The following is a 23,042-nucleotide window of genomic DNA, read 5'->3' on the forward strand; positions in this document are numbered from 1 at the left end:
ATAGTGATGCCAGCCGCCCATTTATTGGGATATATATCGCATCTTGTCCTCATTCTAAGAGGCTATGGTGTCAGCTTACACTTGGAATTAATTTTTTTTTAAAAGCCAAACAGAGATGCATGTGTGCTTAGCCTGTCAGGGGTGGACTTTCACATTCTTGTGTCCTTAAATAGTTATATATATAACGCTAGGATGTGACTTACTAATTATAATTAGTTTCAGCTTGCATATCTTTATCTTGTTGATAGACCTCCAGCAGCAGTAGTTTGGTTTCCACAATAAAGCACTTTGCTCCCTAAATAAATATTGGGGCTTATGGGTGGGAAGATATTTTTTTCTGATTTTTGAGACACATTTTCATTTTTATATTTCTTACTCTTTGTACCAAAGATAAAATACTGAAATCAGTCTTTTCTTATATACCCCACCTTCTCTTATTGGCCATGTGTTATGTAATGCATGGACTTGGATGAGAACCTGCTCAGGTTCAAGACTCGTCTACATGTAGCAAAGCATCAGAATAATCTTCATGTAGAAGGTATTTATAAATAAAAATGTTTCTCTTAACACTGGAAAAATGTTTGAGACCATAATGCAGTATGCTTTTATTACTCATCATAATGAAAACTTCATTTTTATTTTCCTTGGGGCTTTCTCTTGATGGCGAAACTGTTGAAGAAATAAATAATGTTAAAGTAAATAGACAAAAAAATGGATAAGCATATAGCAAATCCAGTATTAAATGACCAACCCTTAGTGCAGTGGGATTATGTTTTTGGTGTTCCAAAACAGTGAGATATTGACAAACAATGGTGTGATGAAAATATCATCTATGTGAAATATATTGCATTATTTAGAGCAAAAGACACTGAAATTAGAAGTCTTGGGTCCTGTTTCTGTTTCTGCCAGCTTGGAGGTGCACAGTCTTGGTCACTTGAGTTGGTTAAATGCTCCAGGCTTTAGTTCAAGACCTGTGTGTTTTCCAGATGGACCAGTGTTTCTGAATCATTTAGCTTTTCTCTGAAGTAATAAGTAAACAAATATAGTAAGTTACATGTTAAATGAAGAGGAGAAAGATGCATCAGGGAAGGGACTAATGGAGTGTTGGCAGAAGAAGGGAAGGCATGATTTTAAATAAGGTTGTCAGGGAAGGCCTCCCTGGGAGGGTGATGTTTGATCCTTTGCAAAGCTTAAGCAGCAGAATTCTAACTATTTACCGGAACTGACATCAAGAACTGAAGTGAGTTTACTCTTCTGCTTATCTTTGAACTAGGTTGCTTTCAGAAAATATTTTGTAAATGAAGGAACTAGGAATCATAGCTCAGGAAGAGTGTCAAGGTTTCCCAAGAAAGACTAGCAGATTTCTGATGAGTTGGGAAAGTGCCGTTTTTGTGTTTTTTGTTTTTTTCCCTCTGGTGTGTTTTACATACTTGATTCTTAAAATCCATCATCCTTTCCACTGTTGGGGTTCACCTGATTTGTACCCTGCTTTTTCCATCGGCACGCCTTGTTCCTATTTCTTCATGGACTTCTTTTTCCCCTTATATCCAGTGGATGATTATCTACTTTCTGTGTACGAGGCAATTTCTCTGCATGATAGGAATGCCTTGATGAGGGATGAAGAGGCCGCAGTCCTCAGAGCACGTGGGATCTGTTTGGGGAGACAGGTGGTATCAGTACATAGGGAGGCGGAAATGAGGATTTTCAGTACAGACATACCAGCCTGATGATTTGGGGAGCACAGAACAGGGGCCCTGTATTCCAACTGAATGGTTGGGAAGATGCCCCAGCAGTGCTGACTTTCAGATGGGCCTTAAAGAAGACACTGTGATTTGATAGACTGACAATGGAGCGGGGTGTTGGACTGTGAGACTCCGGACAGGTCTGGGCGTGAATGGTTTCCTGTTGGGCTGGAAGGTGGGGCAAGGGGGCGGTAATATGATGAGTGAAACAGGAGACTAGATGGGACTAGAAATCTCCAGGCCAGGCCTTGGAGGTTCTCGAATGACCCGGTGAGAAAACTCGCGTCCCTGCTGTGGACATGGAGAAACCAGTTAGACCTTTCAGTGCACGTCTTGGCTTTCCCTAGGCTGGAATTTGTCTGTCTCACTCCAGCCGTTTGTTTATCTTTCAGCTATGACTAGTGGTTTACGTTTCATTCTCTGTCTCCTGTATATTCTTACTCGTTTACTTTTTATTAATTTGACCACAATGATCAACTCTAACTTTCAGCAACTGGATCATTGCAGTAATGCACATTGGAATGCCAGTTTGTGGTCAAACCATTTTGATGAAATATATTGATTGTGTTTGGAAGCTGTGCCAGTATTTCATTACTAGTCTTATATGTAATCCCAGGGAACTAACCATTGGCTGTATTGGTTTTCTCTTTCAGGTTTTTAATAATCATTTTTTTCAAGTGACTATTGATGACCTAAGACCAGAACCTAGTAAACTCTCAATGCTCTGCCATGCGGATTCTTTGGGGATTTTACCAGTACAGTGGTGCCTTAAAAATGGAGTCAATCTCACACCTCCCAAAGGTTTGTATTCTGTGAAAATTTACAGAGTTTTGGTGATTCAGGCGAGTGTCGAATTGTTACTGAGGAAAGTTATGTTGTAAATAACTTAGAAGTAGTGGAAAAATAGTGTGTTTCATGGTTAGCTTGACACAGGTGTCGTTTATAGCTTCCTTCCATGGAGAGGCGTGTGACCTTGGGCTTCTCAGTTCACGTCTGTAAAGCGTAGTTCTCCATCGGTGATTGAGTGACTGGTGACTTTGCTGCTGCTGCTGTGTGGTGATAGAGGGTTCATTACTGCTAAAAGTTAAAAACTTAAGAGTGTCTATAGCGTGGCTTTGAAAAATGCAGTAAAATGTTAGTGAATCATTTCTTTATATTTTTATTTACAATAAATCAAAATTTCCACAGAGTCCAGTTGCTCCAAGATATTCAACAATTTGATGCTATAATACATTAACATAATTAAACTGAGAACCAGGTTACATGAAAATAATTTTTACATTGAGATCCATGTACTGCACTGTAAGTTTAGCATTGTGATTTGTTATCCCTTATAGGTCTAAGGTTTAGTCAGTAAAGAAAGCAGCAAGGCAAAAGGAGAGACGGTGGGGAGAAAATAAAGGGAATAATAGAAGAGAAAATCGGAAGTGATTAGAAAAGTAAACTTGTGGAGGGATTTTGACAGATAATCAGAACTAATACAGGGGTTTCGTGATAACCTTTCAGCTCACTGGGGACTGGTTTGCATGTCGTGTTAATCACATCAGAAATAATTGACACCCACAGGTTAAGTTACAATTTTCCTGGTGGCCATCATAGACCCCGTGCCACCTCTAACTTGTGTTACGCCCGGCTCATCCATGGTGTGCCGGTGCTCCAGTGACGGGGTATCGTAAGCTTTTATCCTCTACATTCATCCCCATGGAGGAGCTGCTTTTGAATATTTCCATTTTAGCTATTGATTGTTCATACTTAGGCTGTGCATTAATGGAATGAGGTCTAATGAGAACATGGTGAATTTCTTACATCATATTCTTTATATTGTCTGAAGTGCCCAACTCATTTAATTCTCAAAACAGAGACTGCCCTGTAAGGAAACTCCGTCGCAGAGAGGTCATGTAACTGCCCAAAGTCACACGTAGAAAATCACAGGCAGGAGGCCTGGCTCCTCATCCCGCTCCCCACAGTGGTGAGGCCTCCAGTTCACAATGCCTAGGTTATTGCTTCCATTTTGGTACTCGCAATGACCCTGGCCAATTTCTAGTTGACAATAAGATATATTTAAGAATTTTTAAAAAATTGGTTGGATATTTCCTTACGTAATGAGAAAAAGGAAAAGTATTAACACATACATTTTGGCTGCTTGACTATTTCATTATGATAGAAGTTTAATGTTTACCAGCATTTTTAGAATTTTAAAATATATTTATGAATTCAAACTCTTAAAAATATTTTTTAGAAAAGAGATTTTTGACATAGCTTGAATATTTACTAGGAAAATATGTGTGCTTCTTTGGATGATTGCATTCCATGATATTAAGAAAATTGTTTTACATTAGTGTACTGAATTCTTAAAATGTGCAGTGAAATGACTATACAAGTGTATTTAGAGTATTAAATGTTTTAACATATTAAACTTTTTTATACCTAACATTTAGTGACAATTATTTTTTCTTCTCTGTCACCCAAGTATTTGTGATATTGGTGAGATGAAACTGTCTTCATGAGATTTCCAAACTATTCTGTCCCCTATTGAAAATGAAGCATACTTTTTGCAAAATCACAAAAAAAAAGAAAATTTCTTCATTCATATTCTATATTAGATGTAGAATATTGAATATATAATGGTTAATACTTTCCAATAAGAAAATCTCAGTGCTAGCCTCCCCCCCTTTTTTAACACTTAAAACACTCAAGGAGTGATCAGGATCATTGGTCAGGGATCCACTGGTTATCTATGGGGTTGTGTTTGGGCCATGGGACTGTTATCTTGAAATAGTAGAGGTTCCATTGATAAATCAGTAAGAAAAAGACCAGCAACTTACAGAAAAAGGTTTCCGAATATCAACGGATAGTTCACAGTTAAAAGTAACACAAAGGTTGTTAGGCAAATTCATCATAATACGAGAAATGCGAGTTAAAATCCCACTGAGATGGCATGTATCTATAAGGTGAAGTAGAAATTCAAAAGAGAAGGAAAAGAAATTATGTTTTGATGAGCATGTGAAGGAACAAGAATTCTCAGATTTGCTGGTGAGAATGCAGGTAGGTACAAACTGTATTCAAGGCATTGTGGCAGATTTTACTAAAATTATAAATGCATTTTACCTGTTGACTCAGCAGTTTTATTTCTGGAAATTTCTCCTAAAGATACACTATTCAGATAATATACCTAAAAGTGTGTTCTTTGCAGCATGATTTACAATACCAGAATACTGGGAAAACTCCAAGTGCCTATCTATGTGGGTTAAACAGATTTTAGATAACATATAATGAAAACTATGCAGTTGTTACAAAGAATGAGGAAATCTCTGTGTACTGATATGGGAAGAGCTCAAGATATGTTGTGAGTGATAAAGATCAGTAGGTTATAATATGATGACCTTTTGTTAGAAAAGAGGTAAATGACTATATATTAGTGTTTACTCATATTTCTGTAAAGAAACTCTGAAAGGTTACATAAGAAACTAATGAAAATCGGAATTTTTGTATGGAGGTTCAGAGTATGGAGGTGGAGAGCAGGACAGATGGAAGTGAGGCTAGGAGTGAGCCTTTGAACAAAACACTGTAAAAATATTTTTATTTTTTTCTCTTTGATCTAAAATAATGTATTACCTATTAAACATAAACATGTATTACTAAAAGTAGAGGGCTTTCATAACTAAAGGGGATCTTAAAGATTGTCTCATCTGCTCTAATTATTTTATGTGTGGGGAAATGGAGGCAGTATTGAAATTTTTAAGTCCTTTGGTAGAAGTTGGCTTAAAACCTCCCTCTTAAGATCCCAAATCTAGTGCTGTTTAAAAAAATAACCAAACCTATGCTTTACTGCTGTTGTCTCTCTCTGGCATCTTCACAAAAACCATCCTCAGGAATTCTGGGGCATTTCGGTACAGAGCATTAGCTGCTATCAGTTGATCATGACTTTTCTGTGACTGAAATGGTCTAGATGTCAGAGCATTTGGAGAATTTCAGTTCTCAGGTATAATTTTCCAAGCGTTTACAGATATAACAAAGTCATGACTTCATTTATTGAACTCCCATACCATTTTGTGAGAGTGGAATATGTTTATTTTTATGATTAAAATAAATTACAGTTTAGAGGAGGTGGTGGTGATTTCCCTAATGGTGATTTGATGGTTTTCTTTTGAGGTAATTTGTTAAATGTCTCAGGTGTCACACCAGGGCTGGGAACCACGCTGTTGAGTTTTTTCGAACACCATTCTTTGCTTTATTAACGTATGAAAGTATACATTGTCTTTAAAATATGTTTGTTATTTTTAACTTAAATTTTGATCTTTGTAAAGAAAGTACGTCAGATTTTATTATACATGCTGAGAAGTGTTTAGATGTTTTCTGGTATGTATGTTTTCCGTGAGTGTAATACATTACCTAGATTTCTGTTAGAACTATAAACACTGCTTTCAATTACGTGTTGCCCAATAGCAGAGAGATACCCCATCCATTCTCTAGTCAGTGGGAAGCAGCTGATGATGAAATAAAAGACAAGTGGTCTAGGAGATGTGCAGGAACAGATCCTTCCTTACATGGTTTTAACTCCTGTTTTTTAAAAAGCCTGTCCCTGGGCTTTGGAGACAAGCAGTCTAAGCTTGAATGGATAGGAGTTTTTCAGTGCTGTCTCTGTGTGAGCAAATGCTTTTCTGGTAAGCCAGGGACAGAGCCTTGGATGTTTTACCCCATTAGTTTAAACCCAGTAAACAACAATTCGATGTTATAGGCACTAAAAGCAATCAAACAAATAAGTCAACTAAGCAAAAATGTGTACCAGGTGTCAACCATGACATGCTATTTTTAAATTATATCACTAGTGTTCATGGCATGTGACATCAAATATTAGTCATAGAGATAGTGAAGAAAACATCCCACTCGGGGATCTTTGTAGACAATGTTTAGCCTTTAATTTCTATTGTAAAATATCTGAGCAAAGGCTGAAGTAAATCACTTATTTTAGCACTTTGTCTCTACTAGCTGGCCATCTTAATTGACACATAAAATGTGAACACAATTTAGGAAGTAAGGGCATATTTTAATTATTATCAAGACACAAAGTAGTGGACACTAATTGGTATTCTCTTTTTCCTAGACACTTGTCTGATGAACTCAGTCCATTTTTTTAAATCTGTATTTCCTACATACCAAAGGGGACAGAAAATAAGCACATACTCATTGACTTGCCCCCTTGACAGAACACCTGCTAACATTTTGCCACATTTGATTCAGATTTTTTAAAAATGATATAAAGTGTTATGGATATAATGAAAGACTGAGTCATCCTTGACTCTTTCTGATGCCCCATATCCAAGCCATCTTGAATCCTGTCAGCATTTTCAAGATCTGACCACACCTCCTCATGACCACCCTGGTCCGGGTCTCCTTTAAATCTCACTTGGGTTACTTGCAGTGGCCTCCTGCTTTCCTCAGTTTATTCTCAACACAACCATCAAACTGATCTTGTTGAAATATAAATCACACTTGTCCCTCCTCTTTCAGTCCTCGCTCCGTGGCCAAGTCCCCTTTGTAACAACAGTCTACAATACTCAACCATTTCCCTGTCTGGCTTCATCTTCTAAGATGCCCCCTAGTCAGCTCCACCACACCGGCCTTCTTGGCCTCCATGGAACATGGCGCATATCCTTGTCATAGGACATTAGCATTCACTGCTCCCCATGCTTGGCTCACTCTTCCCCTTCCGTGGTCTTGACTCCGGTGTCACATTTGAGGTGGTCCATTTTGGCTGTCTATTTAACATCAATTGCAAATCGCACCCGCAATGATTTTACTTCCTTACCTGGCTTTCCTCCACTGAACTTTTGTATCATGTAAAATGCAAATACGTAATATATATTTTACTTCTTTGTACTTCTTTGTCTTTTAAAAAAGTCAGTTTCTGCTGAAATGAAAGACCCCCAAAAGGAAGGGTTTCTGTCTTGTTCTCTGCTCTTCCCCAATAGCTAAAATAGTGTGTGGCTCTTGGTAGATATTCATTGAGTGTTGAATGGATTAAAGTCCTGCCCCCATTCTGCCCCCCTCCCTTCCTCTCTCCCTTAACCTTTTATATAATCATATGACATCTTCTAAAGACTCTATGCTTTACCACACGGTTCCTTTGTTTTCTGAATCTATCTCTGCACCAGTCTCTTGTTTTGATTACAGTCACTGTCAATAGATTTTATTTTCATATATACAATAAATGATGTCATGCTATGTGTGTCTTTATTTAACTTTCATTCAGTAGCCTTTTTCATGTTTATTGATGATGCATGTTATTTACTTATTTTACCTGCTTTATAAATATAACTTTTGAAATCCATATCCTGTTGCTAAATGTTTAATGTGTTTCCAATTTTCTTTTTTGCAAACAACACTCAAATGTACATCTTTGTACATGTACCCAAGTATGCAAGGTCCTTTGGGGATATACTTAAATATGGAACTGCTGGAATTCCCTAGATATTGTCAACTGCTTACCACATTGTACGAGTTTATATTTTCATTAGTAGGGTCTGACAGTTTCCATTTTGTATTATCTTTACTACTGTGTGACATTCTTATGCTTGTTGGACATCGCTACTCTGATGGGGGTGAAATGTGTCTCCTTCTTTTACTTGGGTGCCCCCGACTACTAGTGCAGTTGAGCAGGTCATCATATGCTTGTTAACAACTTGTGTTTCCTTTGAATTGTCGATTATATTTGCCATTTTTTAAATTATATAAGTATTTATGTAGTCTAATGTGAATTCTTTCTCAGCAATGTGGCTTGGGGTTTGTTGTATTTTTTGTTTTTTTTTCATTTTTTCATGGTATTTTATGTTATATTGAAGTATTAAATTATAGTCAAAATGCACCCTTTTTAATGATTTGTTTGTATGTCTTTAGATAGCCTTCCTACCAGTGTTCTTCTATATATTTTTTACAGTCTTGCAGTTTTATTTTTCATGTTATCTCTTAATACTTTGAATTTTTGTATGCTGCGAGGATGGAAATTTTTTTTTGTTTGCTTGAATTGAATTGGATTTTCAAATTCACCAGTTGCCTCAGCATCATTCACTGACTGGTCTGCTTTTCTTCTCCGATGTGCAGTGCCAGCGCTGGCGCTCCTCAGGGCCTTTGCACGTGCGAGCCTTATGCGGCCCTTAGTTATGCTGCCCCATCGGTCTGTGTGTCCATCCCTGCACAAACACCTCACTTTTAAAAACTGATCTTACTTTATAATAAGTCTGGCTATCGGGTGAATCCCTCCACTTTTTCTTCCTTTCCAAATTGTCTTGATTAGTAGTGTACATGAACTTTACAGTCTGTTTGTATGGCTCTAAAAAAGGTGCCATTGGATTTTAATTGGTGTTACATTGTATTTATAGGTTAATTTAGAAAAATTGGTATTAGTGTTTTCATAACATGCAATCTTTTGCTAGAATTTTGCTTTTGCAGTTGGCTGTCCCTCTTCCTGGCACACCCTCCCCCAGATGGCCACATGGTTCGCTTCCGCAACACCTACTTTTCAGCTCTTCATTAAGGCCGCCTTGGTGCAGCCCTCCCTGGGCCCCTCGTCCACCTCCTCTCCTCGCACTTGTGATCATCTGACTTTTCATATTTGTGTCCTGTGTTCTCCCACTGAAATGTAAGCTCCGTAACAGTTAGGATTCTTGTCAGCTTTGTTCACTTCTGTATCCCTAGTATTTGAACCCTCCCCAACATATCGCATGCACTTACTAAATGTTTCTAAGTGAATGAAGATGTAAATGAATGAATGGCTAGGATGGAGAAGTAGACACGTTCTTAAAAATTTTAATACGTGGTGCCAGATTGGCATCTGCAATTGTTTTTAAAGATATATGACAACCAGAAACACGTAAAAATATCTGCTTTCCAGCAATCATTACCATGGCGGGCCGCATTGTTTTTCATTTTGCCAGTCAGAGAGATGGCAAACATGATATTCTTTTGCTGTTTGTATTTTTTATTTAGACTGTTCAAATTTTTTTTTTTTCATCTCCTCCCAGCATAGAACAGCTCCTTAACACCTGTGGTCTCTTTTATGAGAGAGGGAAATTTTTTTCCATCCCAAGTCACTGGCAAGGGTCCTGACCACCATAATTGTCTCGGGGTTGTTGTGATCATTTCCTGGCACTGAGTTGAGACCTAACTTCATGGAGGACCTAGATACAGTCGGGTATCTGTTAGCACACGGGAGTGGGAGGGTAGCTGTGGGGAGGCAATGCTGGTGTAGTCCATGCCGTGGGCTAAATTAACCCTTGATGGTTTGGCTGATGCCTTGATTATCTTTTAAAATAAAGATGCCATGCTTTCAAATAATTTTTATTTTTGAAATAAATCGTGATCATTAGTGAAAGCTTGGAAAATGCAAAAAGATGGAGGAAAAGGTATCTAGGAGTCCTACCACCCAAATAATAATTTTGATATTTACTTTTAAGTTTTTGTTACATTGCCTCTGGTCTTTTTCTTTGCATATATTCAATATAAATTTGATAATTCTGTATATGCTTATACCAGCCTTTTCATCTAACAGGAGTGTCCAACCCTTGGCCTGTGGGCCGCATGCGGCCCAGGACGGCTCTGAATGCAGCCCAACACAAAATCATAAATTTACTTAAAACCTTTTTCTGGTCATCAGTTTTCATTAGTGTTTGTGTATTTAATGTGTGGCCCAAGACACCTCTTCTTCCAGTGTGGCCCAGAGATGCCAAAAGGTTGGACACCCTTGAAAATAATAGCAATCATTTTTCATGACTTTTTTAAATGATGTGCAATTTCATATCTGCGTGACTTTCCATGGACTTGAATAAGTTTTATATAATTTGTTCTATTTGGATGCAAAGTGTTCTGCCCCCCCAGTGTTATCAATAATAATGCCATCATACATTAATATATAACACTTTTTCCGTCTTTAGGGTTGTTTTTATGGGATAAATTCCTAGAAATGAAATTGTGTCAAAGTCCATGAACATTTTAACTGTCAGATTGTTTTTTAAAAGAATTGTCTAATAACACTGCCAAAAGCAATGTTTGCAAGTTGAGCTATTTTATGTCAATTAATTTGTGTCATATGGATATGGGTCACTGACCTGGTCCTTTCTGGACCTGTAACAGTTGGAACTTTATGCAGATTAAACACTAATAAAAACTGAAATAATTCTAGTGGTTGTGGCTCAACAGTCTTCCTATTGCAGCTACTTGCAAATTTGAATAGCCCAAGGGGTTCTGATTTTCTTTTCCTCTGCTATTTCCCTCTCTCCCTGGTTTAAAACCTGTTTTCCTGGCTGCAGTTAAGCCTTAGAACTTCTTGTTTTGTCTTTGTTGATTAATGAGTATAATTGACCCCTGTTGTCTCTATTATACAAGGCACAGCAATTTGTTTTTATGTAGCAGTTATTTTCTGAGCTGTCACAAAACTGCCTTACAAAGAGAGCTCATTATCAGCCTGAAGGAAAAGAATTTTAAGTGAATAAGGGTCCCTTAGAGAAGGAGGAGGAGGAAAAGTCTTGGCTGTTCAGGCGAAGGAAAGAGTTCTAGGGCCAGAATAATTAGTTGCTGCTTATGTACTCAGCAAGGCTTGGTTATCTCTTGAAATCCTTGGATTAAAAATCGCTTCCCATAGAAAGTCTTGAAGACTGGATATAGAGGGTTGAATGTTGGTCTAAGAAACTGAGGAGGAAGACATTTTATGGAGTGGGTTGAAGCCCACTGTAGGTTGGTGATTATGGACCTGATTTTAGAAACCCCTGATCAATGCCTGCCTGTAGAAGTAAGTGGGACTTCTAAGTTGAAAAGTTTTATCCGAACAAATATTGACCATAAAGAACATAAATTTCATGTTAGAGTATAGTTTACTATTCATTTGTAGATTTTCTTCTTATTTTCCCCTCTCCCAAGATCTTGATGAGCTTTTCTCACAAAATTAACTAAGGAAGTAGAAGAGGTCTAGGGAAGAGATACGGAACAAAAGAAGATTTTGGTTAACAGTTGACTGGCCACACCCCTAAACAAATAGGGTCCTTCTGTTGCAGAGAGTCACCTTGTCTTCAGCTGTTCAATCAAGAGCTCCTGTAGGAAGTGTCTTGTTAGATAACCTCTGTCAACCCTTCCAAACCTTTTTATCGGAAGAGAAAAGACCATTAACCATAGAGAGAAGGAAAAAATCCTAAGCAGCAACAGTAAACTATTAGTGATGGCTGCTCTGAATCATAGAACACAACAGCCAGAGGAGACTTCAAACATCTTTCCCTTATTTTGTGAATTAGGAGACAAGTCTGTTGCACAGAAGACTTTTTCCTAGGCCCATCTAGTTCCTGGTAGAACTGGGTCTAAAATCAGTCCTCCCTTCTGGTTCAGTACTCTCCGTACTGTTACAGAACTTCTCACCAGTGTGAGGTGTCTTTTGGTGAATTCTCCTATTCTTATTCATTAATGTGAGTATTTGACCCACAACAGTTTCAGACAGACTGATACTCTTAAAGTGGCACATTACAGTAATTGAACAGAAACTTGCATTACCTTGTGTAAGACATATTTTGTTTTGCTTATGAATATTTGGAAGGAAGTTGGTTTGGTTCCTTCCAGAAACCTTTGATGTAAGAGCATCTGGCTGGAGAGTGGTAGGTGGGGGGAGGGAAGGGCAGGTGGAAGATGTGCAAGACCTCTTCAGAACTAGCTCGAAAGAGTACATAGCATTTCAAAACTCTGAGACTTCTTATCTCCTTTTTGGAAATAAATGAGGAATTGTCAGTCTGTATAGAATGAGAAGGATATCTTATGGGGGAAGGGCAGCAGGGTACAGAGGATCAAGGGTCCGTCCCTGGGCGAGAGGAGGACAGCTTCCTTCTCGTTAATCCTCCCGTCTTAAGAAAAGTTGGTTAAATGGAGCTTACTTAATGAAAAGAATATTATTTTGTGCTTATGAGTATAAATGGAAGTAGGAGGCAACCAGTGTCTTGAGTTTCTTTAGTAAAGAATTTCTGTAGTCATTCTGCAACTGTAGGATTTAGTAACTAAAGTCCCCAGGTTAAGTGAATTTGCAGGTGTAAATTTATAGACAGTATGGGGGAAAAGAAAATTCCCCAATTTCTTTGGCATCAAAAATATTCCTAAGTGTATTTTACATAAAACCAAACCTGTAAAGAGAGAACACTAAATGAAGGATATAGTGACATTTGGTATAGTTTCTGTGAGTCCTAATAGCTACTGTATTTTTCATTTTCATCACCATCCTTTTTACACAGAAAACACAAATACTCACGTTAAAATGTACTTTCCTATCTAGGTAAGAAGTGGTGTACCTTACCTGTATGTTAGGCCATACACCCAATGCTGTTCTTATTTTATAATTTAGAACTGTTTTCTTCTCTCACCTTCTCTCATGTCTTATAGTTATGATGGATAACTACCACGAGAGTTAGTTAGGGTATATATTATATAATTGCACCACCCGTCCAAAAAAAAGGAATGAATAAAGAAAGAAAAAAAACATTTTGGTAAGATCTGTATTTAATTAAATTCAGTATATGAGGTCTGCCCAGGAGGCATCTAGCCATGTAATATGAAAAATAGAGACATTTATTGAAGAAGATACAAGATACAAGAAACATTGTACATAAGACAATGATGCCTCAGCCCCCTTCAAAGTAGGCACCTTGGGACCTCACACAGTTCTCCCAATCTCCATCAGCTGCCTTGTCGTATTTTCCTGAATCTCAACCATGGCCTGAAATCTCTTTTAAATGTGATTTTAGTCTTGGGAAAAGCCAGATATTACAGGGCACCAAATCTGGGCTGTTGGGGGGTGCTGAGTCACCTGGGTGATTTGGTGTTCTGCAAAAAACCCTGTACAAGATGTGATGAAGCTACCAATCACCAAATCACCAATTACCAACCAGTGGTCTTCTGAATCATTGAAACAGTTTCCAGAGAGGAATGGTCAAGCTTAATGCAAAATGTGATGCCGAATCATTGCTCTACTTGCTCAGTCATTTTGAATGTGATGACCACACAGTCCACATGCCCACTCAACAGCATCTACCGCCCCCACTCACTAGTACAGTGAAATCGTCATTGTTCATGCGTGTGCACATTCCAGCCCACTCTCCTTGGCTGCCAGGTTACATTGATGGCATGCAAACCACTCTCATTATATTAGCAGTAGCTGGACTCTTTCTAGACAGGCCTTATATATAAATAATTGTGTCTTAACCCTCCCACACCCCCACCCCCACACCCCAGTATCTTCTATTCTTCCCCAAAGGAGATCTACCTACCACCATGCACTGATTTGGGTAAATTCCACTTTCTTTACCTGGTTTTAGATATAGTGGTGTACCTTACCTGTATGTAGTACTTCACATTTTTCAAAACATTTTATTTGACCTTCATAAAATCTGATGTGCTGTCAGGCTTAAGAAAGGGCTCCACCTTTTGGGGGCTTGCCCTTGCACCCCTTATTACTTTCATTAGTGACACACCATAAAGCTGTTAATTTGTCCGAGGTTTAGCCTGACTAATGCTCTTCTGTCGGTGTTCTGTCCTGCACAGGTTACTCTGGCCAGGACTTTGACTGGGCAGATTATCACAAGCAGCATGGAACAGAAGAAGCACCTCCTTTCTGCTTCAAAAATGTAAGACGTTTGTTTCTTATTACTCCTTTTATCATAGATGTTGCTTACCGTAAATCCTACCAATTGTTTTCTATTTATTGAGAATGCTAGTGTATTCTGCAGGATCCTAAAACTTTCATAGTTTTCAAAAAGTTCTCCTTTCAAACTTGTGTATTAGAGTAACTCTGAGATGCAGTAACAAATGACTACTGAATGTATAACGGCTTGAACATGTTATAAATTTATTTCTTACTTAGGGAAAGGTCCAAGATGTTTCTGAATACTGGGTGGTTCTTCTCATTGTGGTGAGCCTTAGGCTAGATATGTTTTGGTGAGGAGATAGGGAAAGAGATCCAGGAGAAGACAGTCCTAGTTCCAAGCACTGTAGCTGGTATTGACACATCCTACTCTGCTCACTTTTTGTTGCTGAGAACCGGTCACTCAGCTACCCCAGGCCATGAGTGACGCTAGAACATGCCCTGGCTAGGCTACTATTCCTCAGCATGATTTCCTACTATGGAAGGAGGAAGATAAACTTTGGTGAACAGCTAGCTACCTGTGCCACCAATAGCTATGTACTTGCTGTGAAGTGTGATATTGATAAACACATCAACAAGAGATTCTTCATACCTAAAGAATATTCTTTAAATATATTTTTAAATTTTTTGTCATTATTTTGGTAGGATGCTAGTCCAACAATTTTGTACTTACTTTACTTTACAAGATAGGGGCTTTGCTTACTTTAAACCCCTATCTTATTCAGATATAACTTATTGACATAGTAATAAGATTTTTGTAATAAATAAAATAGCAATGTATGTATGTGTGTGTTTGTACATGTATGTACTTGTGTAGTTATAGGAGTTGGTTGTATTAAGTAGTTTATAAATTATTCATTTAAATGTTATCAGCCCTAGGAACTATGAAAAGGAACATATATTATGATCTCTAATTTAAGAATGAGGCATAAATATATAGCTTACTGTGTTGAACATTCATTTAGTGATGGAAGGTAATTCCTTATGCTAAGAAAAAAGTCTTCCACTTGCAGATTGCTAATACTACAGTGCAAAACGCTCCCAAATCAAAAACCTGTTTTCTAGACATGTGTTCTTATTACTGCTGATTCATTGCAGCCCCATCTATAATTTGTTCTAGAGGGTAACAGAATATGAGAACTGAGAGGAGGAAAGGGTTGACTTCATAGAGAGAAACTCAATACTGATCATAAGTCAAAAATGGATTTTGGAGAATTAAGTAGGTTGATTACTGGGTCAACTTGCACTCCTAAATACAGAAACAAATCAGTGGCAGAGTGGAAATCAAAGCTTCGTAAATGATTAAATGAACTTTTTACGTGGATGACATTGCCTTTGCTCAAAGGTAGCTCTTCTGTAGCTTTAAAAGAACTTTATGGTGAGTAGTTAGGTGATAGGAAGAGGGGGCAGCTGTGTAACTATACCACTGTGAGGATAGCAGCTGGTTAGCACTGAAGGCTTATAAAGTCCAGTGCAGTCTTATTAAAGTTTCTATCCTGTTGAAATCACTTATGACAGAATCTCCTGGCCTTATGGCCTTTCATTTTGGATCATAGAAACACTTCATCACTTCCCCAAACTCCTGTACTTTGTGTTTTCTACCTGACAAAAAGAAAAATCTTTCCCTGATTCTTTAACTTTGGAAAGAAAATTCTCATATCTCCCCTAGTTCTGTATTTAAGAAGCTGTTTCTTCCGTGACAACATAGTTCTACCAAAGCTGCTGCTTATCTGTCTGCTGCTCCCATTCAGCCAGCTGTTGTCCGAATGGATTTTAATAGTGGAGCAAGTAGCCACATTCCCGGGTGGCCTCTGAGCTTCTAGGATTTAGCTACCCAGATTAAATCTGTTCTAGTAAATATGCTAGTGTATTCATTAGGGATGCACTTGTTACAGATATGCCCCTCTTTGTTTCGGGCTTCTCGTTTATTTAATTGACAGGATTGTTATCTGCCTGTTGACGTATGCATTGCATTACTGATACTTTGCTGAATTTTATTAGCTTGCTACAGTGCTCTTTAATGGAATGCTTATTATGAATTCATTTTTTAATCACCCATCTTGTGTATACCAGAGGAAAGATAGTTTGGAAGTGGATGCATGGAAGACATTTCCCTAAGGATGTTTAACAATCACAGGCAGTTCTGAAATAGATTGACACAGCTAAATGCTTAGTGAAATAAACTCACGGGTAACAGTTTTGCCATTGATCCTTTACAAATTATCCCCAAGCAGTGAGTTGAAACTAAAATAGGTCATGTGGTTGTAGCTTTCCCTTATAAAGTAGGATAAAATGTGTTATAACGTAACTTAGAGGCTTTTCAGGCAGCCTGTTGAGTTGTATTATCAGAAGGAAGCTCAACATAATCTGTGTGGATAAATTCAGATGATTTGTAGGCAAATAGCCCACCTGGATAGCTTTCATTCTTATTTCCAAAGAAACATAAAGGAAAAGAGCAAATTGATTTCTCAACATACATTGGATAATTGTGTTCTGTTTACACAGACTTTCGTTTCAACTTAATGTATATAAAAAGGCATGTAAATGTGAATTACCTTGGTTTCCTTCCATGAGTAACAAAGAGATGTTCCATGAGTTATTTACAGGCACTTATCTCAGTTTATATATTTCAAAATAGATATATTTTATAGTATTGCAATGTCTGGTTAAAAATTATAGTAGTGGATGATTTTGAAAATTTTTATATTATATTTATTTAGGATGGAGTGTTGTTTTCAATAATGGCTAAGTTCATAGTGAATTAATCCATGGATGGCAACTAAACACTGGACAGAATAAAAACAGCTACTTGAAGGATGTGGAGAATGGACCAAAGCAGACAGATTCTGGAGGGGAACAAGTGTTTAGAAGGAAGGAACACCATGGGATGATCATCCTAAAATTTTCAGACAAGTGGCCTGAGGTTAGCCACAGTTGACAACATATGTGATGATGAAAACGTTGATATAAAATGTATAATCTTTCTGGGTTTATGAACCTGGTAACAGAATTTGGGCAAACACAACTACTGGAAAGCGAGCGGAGTCACAGACAGGGGAGAGCCAGGAGGGGGAACCACAAATTCCGTGTATAAACGCTGCCTAAATCTTTGGCTGATCCCTGAACCATATATTTGACAGGCAAACTCCAAGCAACCTAGTAGCTAACGATGAAATAATTGACCTGAGATTTGAGCTGCTTCTGAAGAGATAACTGTGTATAGTTTGAGTCCAGCCAAGTTCATTGTTTGGGAAAACAGAAAAATCAACACTCTTAAGAAGAATATAACACAATCTAGAGTTTCTATGACGTAACATTTAAAACATCCAGATTTCAATTCAAACTTGCTCAGCACATGAAGAAATAGAAAATTCTGACTCATTCTCAGTGGAAGAGGTAATCAGCAGAGACCAAACCCAAGATGACCCAGACGTGGGTAGCAGACAAGTATTTTAAAGCCCCTATTATAACTAAGTTTGGTAAGACAAAGCACTGGTTCCCAAAGTGTTCTCCCAAGGCCAGCTCCTTCAGCATCGCCTGGGGACTTGTTGGAAATACAGGTTCTTTGGCTTCACTTTAAATAAACTAAATCATAAACTTTGGGATGAGACCTAGCAGTCTATATGTTTTTAAAAGACTTTCCAAAAATTTTGATGTACTCTTAAAGTTTTAGAAGCATTGATGTAAAGGAAAATATTCTCACAATGAATGAAAAGATAAGAAGTGCCAGAACAGAAGTAGAAGTATAAAAAAAGAAATTCTAAAACTGACAAATACAGTATCTGAAATAAGCAAATTTATTGGAAGGACCTAATAGTAGAATAGAGATGAGAGAAAAAAGAGTTTATAAAATTGAAGACAGAAATTATTCTATCCGAAGAATGGAGAAAAAATGGCAGGGGGTTGGGAGGAACATGAAAAGAATCTCAGGGATCTGAGGGACAATCTCATGTGTCATCAGAGACTCAGAGGAAGTGGGCACAGAATGTGTGGAAGAAAAAAATATATGAAGAAATAATGGTCCCAAATTAAACAAAGTAACCAAAAGACCTAAATTTACACTTCAGGAACCTCAGTGAACCCCAAGCAGCATAAATACAAAGAAACTCAATATTGTCAAATCACTGATATGCAAACATGGAGAGAAAAATCTTGAAAACATCCAGAGGAAAAAATGATACATTTCAAATAGAGGAATAACAGTTTGAATAATAACAAACTTCTCATCAGAATCAGTGGAAGCCAAAAAAGAGTGAACCAACTTCTTTAGAGTGCTGAAAGAAAAAAAAGAATCTCTAATTCTTTATCAAATAAAAATATATTTCGAGAATGAAGGCAAAAATAGACATTTCACCAAAGAAGATAAGCTAATGACAAATACGAAAATAGGGAAAATGCAAGTTAAAACCACTTTCCTATAAGAAGGGCTAAAATTTGAAAAACTGGCAATATCAGTTGGTGAGGATCTTTAGCAACTAGAACTTTATACACTGCTGATGGGATTGCAAAATGATATATTGGAAAATAATTTGGCTGTTGTTTTAGAAACATGCATTTACCATATGGTCCAGCAATTCTGTTTCTAGAGAAATGAAAACAGTGTTATAGGCTGAATTGTGTCCTTCCAAAAACTCGTGTTTTAAAGCACTAGTCCCTAGAACCTCAGAATGTAGCTATATTTGGAGTTAGTCTTTAAAGAGTTAATTAAGGTAAAATGAGGTCATGTGGGTGGGCCTTAATCCAAATGCCTGGTGTCCTTATAAGAAGAGATGAAAACACACACTGCATGCATGGAGGAAAGAACATGTGGAGACACACAGAGAGGATGGCTGTTTACAAGCCAAGGAGAGAGACCTCAGAAGACACTGATTCTTCTGGCACTCTCACCTCAGAGTTCCAACCTCCAGAGCTGTGAGACATGCATTTCTGTTGTTTGAGCCACCTGGCCTGTGGTATTTTGTTATGGTAGCTGGAGCTGACTAATACATTTATGTTTACACACAAACTTGTGCTTAAATGTTCATGGTGGCTTTAGTCACAGTCACCAAAAACTGGAGACAACTCAGATGTCCTTCAACTAGTAAATGAATGGCAGACTGTGGTACATCTACATAAACTACTCAGGAGTAAAACAGAATGAACTGCTGATGTGCAAGAGTGTGGATGGTGCTCAAATGCAGTTTGCTAAGCGAAAGAAGCCAGACTCACAGGCTACATAGTGTATCATTCCTTTTATTGGATAGATGGAAAAGGTGGGATTATAGGAACAGAAAATATATCAGGGGTCAGGAATTGGGAGCCTGGGAGGAGTTGATTACCGAAAGGTCGGTGCAAGGGTACTCTGGAGGTGGTGGGACTGTTCTGTATCTTGAATGTGGTTATGACCGTACAACTGTAGGCATTTTTCTAACAGCCTTACCCTCATAGAACAGTGCACCAAAAATAGTGAATTTTCTTCTATGTAAATTTTTAAAATGTGATTTAGAAAGTGAATAAACATAAGCAAAAAGCAGAAAGACGAAATAAAGATAAATTCAGAGAAAGGAAAATTAAAGATAATTTCAGAGAAAGGAAAACTCTGGGAGTTCCTCACCAGCCCATCTGTGCTAAAAGAAATGCTGAAGGATATTCTTCAAGCTGAAGGAAGATGATCCCAGGTGGAGACTCAATCTCTCTACTTACATACCCTCAAACGTGCCCAGGTCTGATGTGGGGAAGGAATATAGGGAAGTAGAAGAAATTATGTGTATCTCAGTGGTTCTGTAGAAGTCAGCATGTGTATGGGACTGGAAGGAGACAATGCATTCATCCTCTCATTCAAAACATATTATTAGGCACCTGCCATATGCCAAGCAGAGTTCTCATTTCTGGGATACAAATGAAGAAGGCATGGTTTTTTTCCTCATGAGTGGCAGGAAGAACAAACCTGTGAACAGCATGGTTGTCTTATGAATAAGATCTGTGTGCATGGGTGTGTGTGTGTGCACAGTTCTGCAGGCTGTATCAGCTGGCTGGCCTTGTTGCTGCACACTGTCTCGTTGCAGTATCTACTGGCTCAGTGTCGGTTCTCTCTTTCAGACATCATTCAGTCGGGGTTTCACAAAGAACATGAAGCTCGAAGCTGTAAACCCCAGGAATCCAAGAGAACTCTGTGTGGCCTCTGTTGCGAGGGTGAAGGGGAGGTTGATGTGGCTTCACCTGGAAGGTATGCGCACTTTGTAATCATTCTGGAGAATTTAAGGTCCACCCAGAAATGGCAGAGGGTATTTTTCTAGCAGTTTTTGGAAGTGACCTTTTTGTGTTTCTTTTATTTAAACAGATCTTAAATTATTCAGTGTTCTTAAATAAGTGAAACTATCCAACACAAATTCATGTGGAGACTCTCATTTTCATTTAATAATTTCATGAAATGAGATGCTGGAGTGATAATTATGTTTTGAACAATGGTTTTTTACATCTATAATTATAAATGTTAATGTCACAAATTAATATGAGTCACTAAAACTAATATTTGAGGTTTTGGTTATTATGAGGATAGAACTGTACATTTTAATGCAAATAATACCCTTTACTTTGGTTTCTTCCATAGATGTTTAATTTTTCCTTAAAATAGTAGCTAGAGATCATTTTTCTCCCCAAATATACAGGGGCAGGTCAACGTAGTTTTAAAATCATAATACAAATAAATAATACAATAATTAATAAATAATAATACAAAACTAAAACTCTGTGTTTCACTTATTCACAACTATAAACCTACTTTTACCCACCCCTGTATAATCAGGATTTAAATTTGTTTGTTTAATGGTGTTTACAGTGTTCTTTATAGGTACATTTTATTTACAGTTGTACTGATAATTCACAGAACAATGTGTTTTTGTAAGTAAAATCTTGATCAGATTTTGGATTTAGGTAGAAAACTGTATTTTCTAGATGTTCTATTTTCAATGAAAAAGGATTAAAATGGATTGGATCCCTAAGGTTTTCTTATCTTTCTGTGATTTAAAATACTTTGTTTCTTTTTTTGTTTAATTGTTCTTCAGTTTCATACCATTCAATAGTCATTTCAAGTGTATATGGAAAAAACGATAAGACTAGTTATGAGTAATAATATGTTAGCTTTTCTGGTCTATATTTTAAATCTTCTAACCTGTTTATACTACCATTGGAATAGAAAGTTTGGAAGGTCATAAAATTGCTGCTGATATCATCATCTTTATTTCATCAGTAAGCAGGTCAAAAAGTGTTGAAAATTTTTAGATACGTCTACCATCTCGTCAGTATTATAGTTCAAGAGAGTGGGAAGGGTAGAGCAGTGATTTTTAGCTGAACATCATAGGTGTTGTTAATTCCCAGAAAATAGTTTAAAACATTACCATGGTGTAGGATTTTCAATTTTAAGTAAGAGGAAATTTTCCAAAAGTTCATTGCTTAGTAGGTTTCCAAGTAGAATGGCCTCTTGTTGGAATCAGCCAAAATGTAGGCATGGGCATAACAGTGATATTTCTGCAGCTACAGGAATAGAGTACGACCTTATTTTCTTTACTACATGTAAAGTTGAGCCAACTGCCCTTGGGAAAACAGGAGCTCTAGGATGATTTTGAATCCATTGATTGAACATGCTACCTAATACCAGAAGCCAAATTATAAGGTCGGAGCCTTGTTTGCATTATTAATTTGAAAACAAAAATGGTAAAGTTCAGAGCCCATGTGTCATCATTATTATTTAGCACATTATGGTTAAAATTCTTCACCAGTCATAATTTATTTAATAGTTTGTACTTCCATAGTTTGTCACAGATGTTAATTACCCATTGCAGACAGCAGTAAGAGTATCCTAATTTCCATAGAGAAACCATCTAAGCTTTAAGATGTGCCTAGGGTTCAGTTTCATTGCTCTTGACATATTCTTTGTTTCTTAATTCACTAGACCCCACCGCTTCCCAGTTTCTCAAAGAATGATAAGTAACTTTGAGTGTTTATTTAACATTGTTGTCAGTCTTTTTTTCTTATTGCTGTTTTTCTTTGGCTATAAATTTCTGGATTTATAGCAAAGAAATATGTCAGTTCATGCCAGCTCTTCTGCTCATTCTCCAAAGTGCATTCACTGTGTAGTAATGACAGTGAGTTTAGCATTAGGAGGAAGGTCAGAAATAAATTGTCCATTTTTCTGGACCTTACACAGTTAAAGAAAAAATTTAAACAATCTGTTGAATATTATCTACCTGGAATTATTGGTCAAAATTATGCATTTATCTCATTGAATAAAGTATAAATTCCATCAGCCTCCTTGAACTTGGCATAAAATTTTTTGGGGGTCTGTTTGTTGTGTTTTTGCTGCTTACTGAACATTTACTGTTTGATGTGACAGCAAGTTTCCTGGCGCTTACTTCTCTTTATCTCAGTTTTATGTACATAGTGTTGTCTTTCCTCAGTCCTGGGGATAGAGTGTTAGAGGTTCTCTATGGCCACTTTGTGGCTGTGAGAGTATTTTTATGATGATGGTGATTCTGATTATAGACCATTTATTTGACACTTAAATTTATAAAGTACTTCATAACAATCTATCAGTTATATTTGTGCATTAAATTGATTTGAAGTATTTTCAACTCATGGCTAATTGGCCACTTTCAGGT

At 37.3% G+C, this 23,042-nt stretch overlaps 1 protein-coding gene across 1 annotated transcript in view; it reads left to right on the forward strand.

Moving 5' to 3' along the window:
- SFMBT2 (Scm like with four mbt domains 2) overlaps positions 1-23,042 on the forward strand; it is a 214,057-nt gene that overhangs the window by 133,909 nt on the left and 57,106 nt on the right. The window contains exons 9-11 of the mRNA XM_054593939.1: positions 2,396-2,543; positions 14,307-14,389; positions 20,485-20,611. Of these exons, the coding sequence (XP_054449914.1) occupies positions 2,396-2,543; positions 14,307-14,389; positions 20,485-20,611 (358 nt within the window). The remainder of the gene's footprint in view (positions 1-2,395; positions 2,544-14,306; positions 14,390-20,484; positions 20,612-23,042) is intronic.

This window comes from Pteronotus mesoamericanus, unplaced genomic scaffold, assembly GCF_021234165.1.
Source record: "Pteronotus mesoamericanus isolate MK-2021 breed Mesoamerican mustached bat unplaced genomic scaffold, CSHL_Meso_final contig_130, whole genome shotgun sequence".
Lineage (NCBI taxonomy): Eukaryota > Metazoa > Chordata > Mammalia > Chiroptera > Mormoopidae > Pteronotus > Pteronotus mesoamericanus.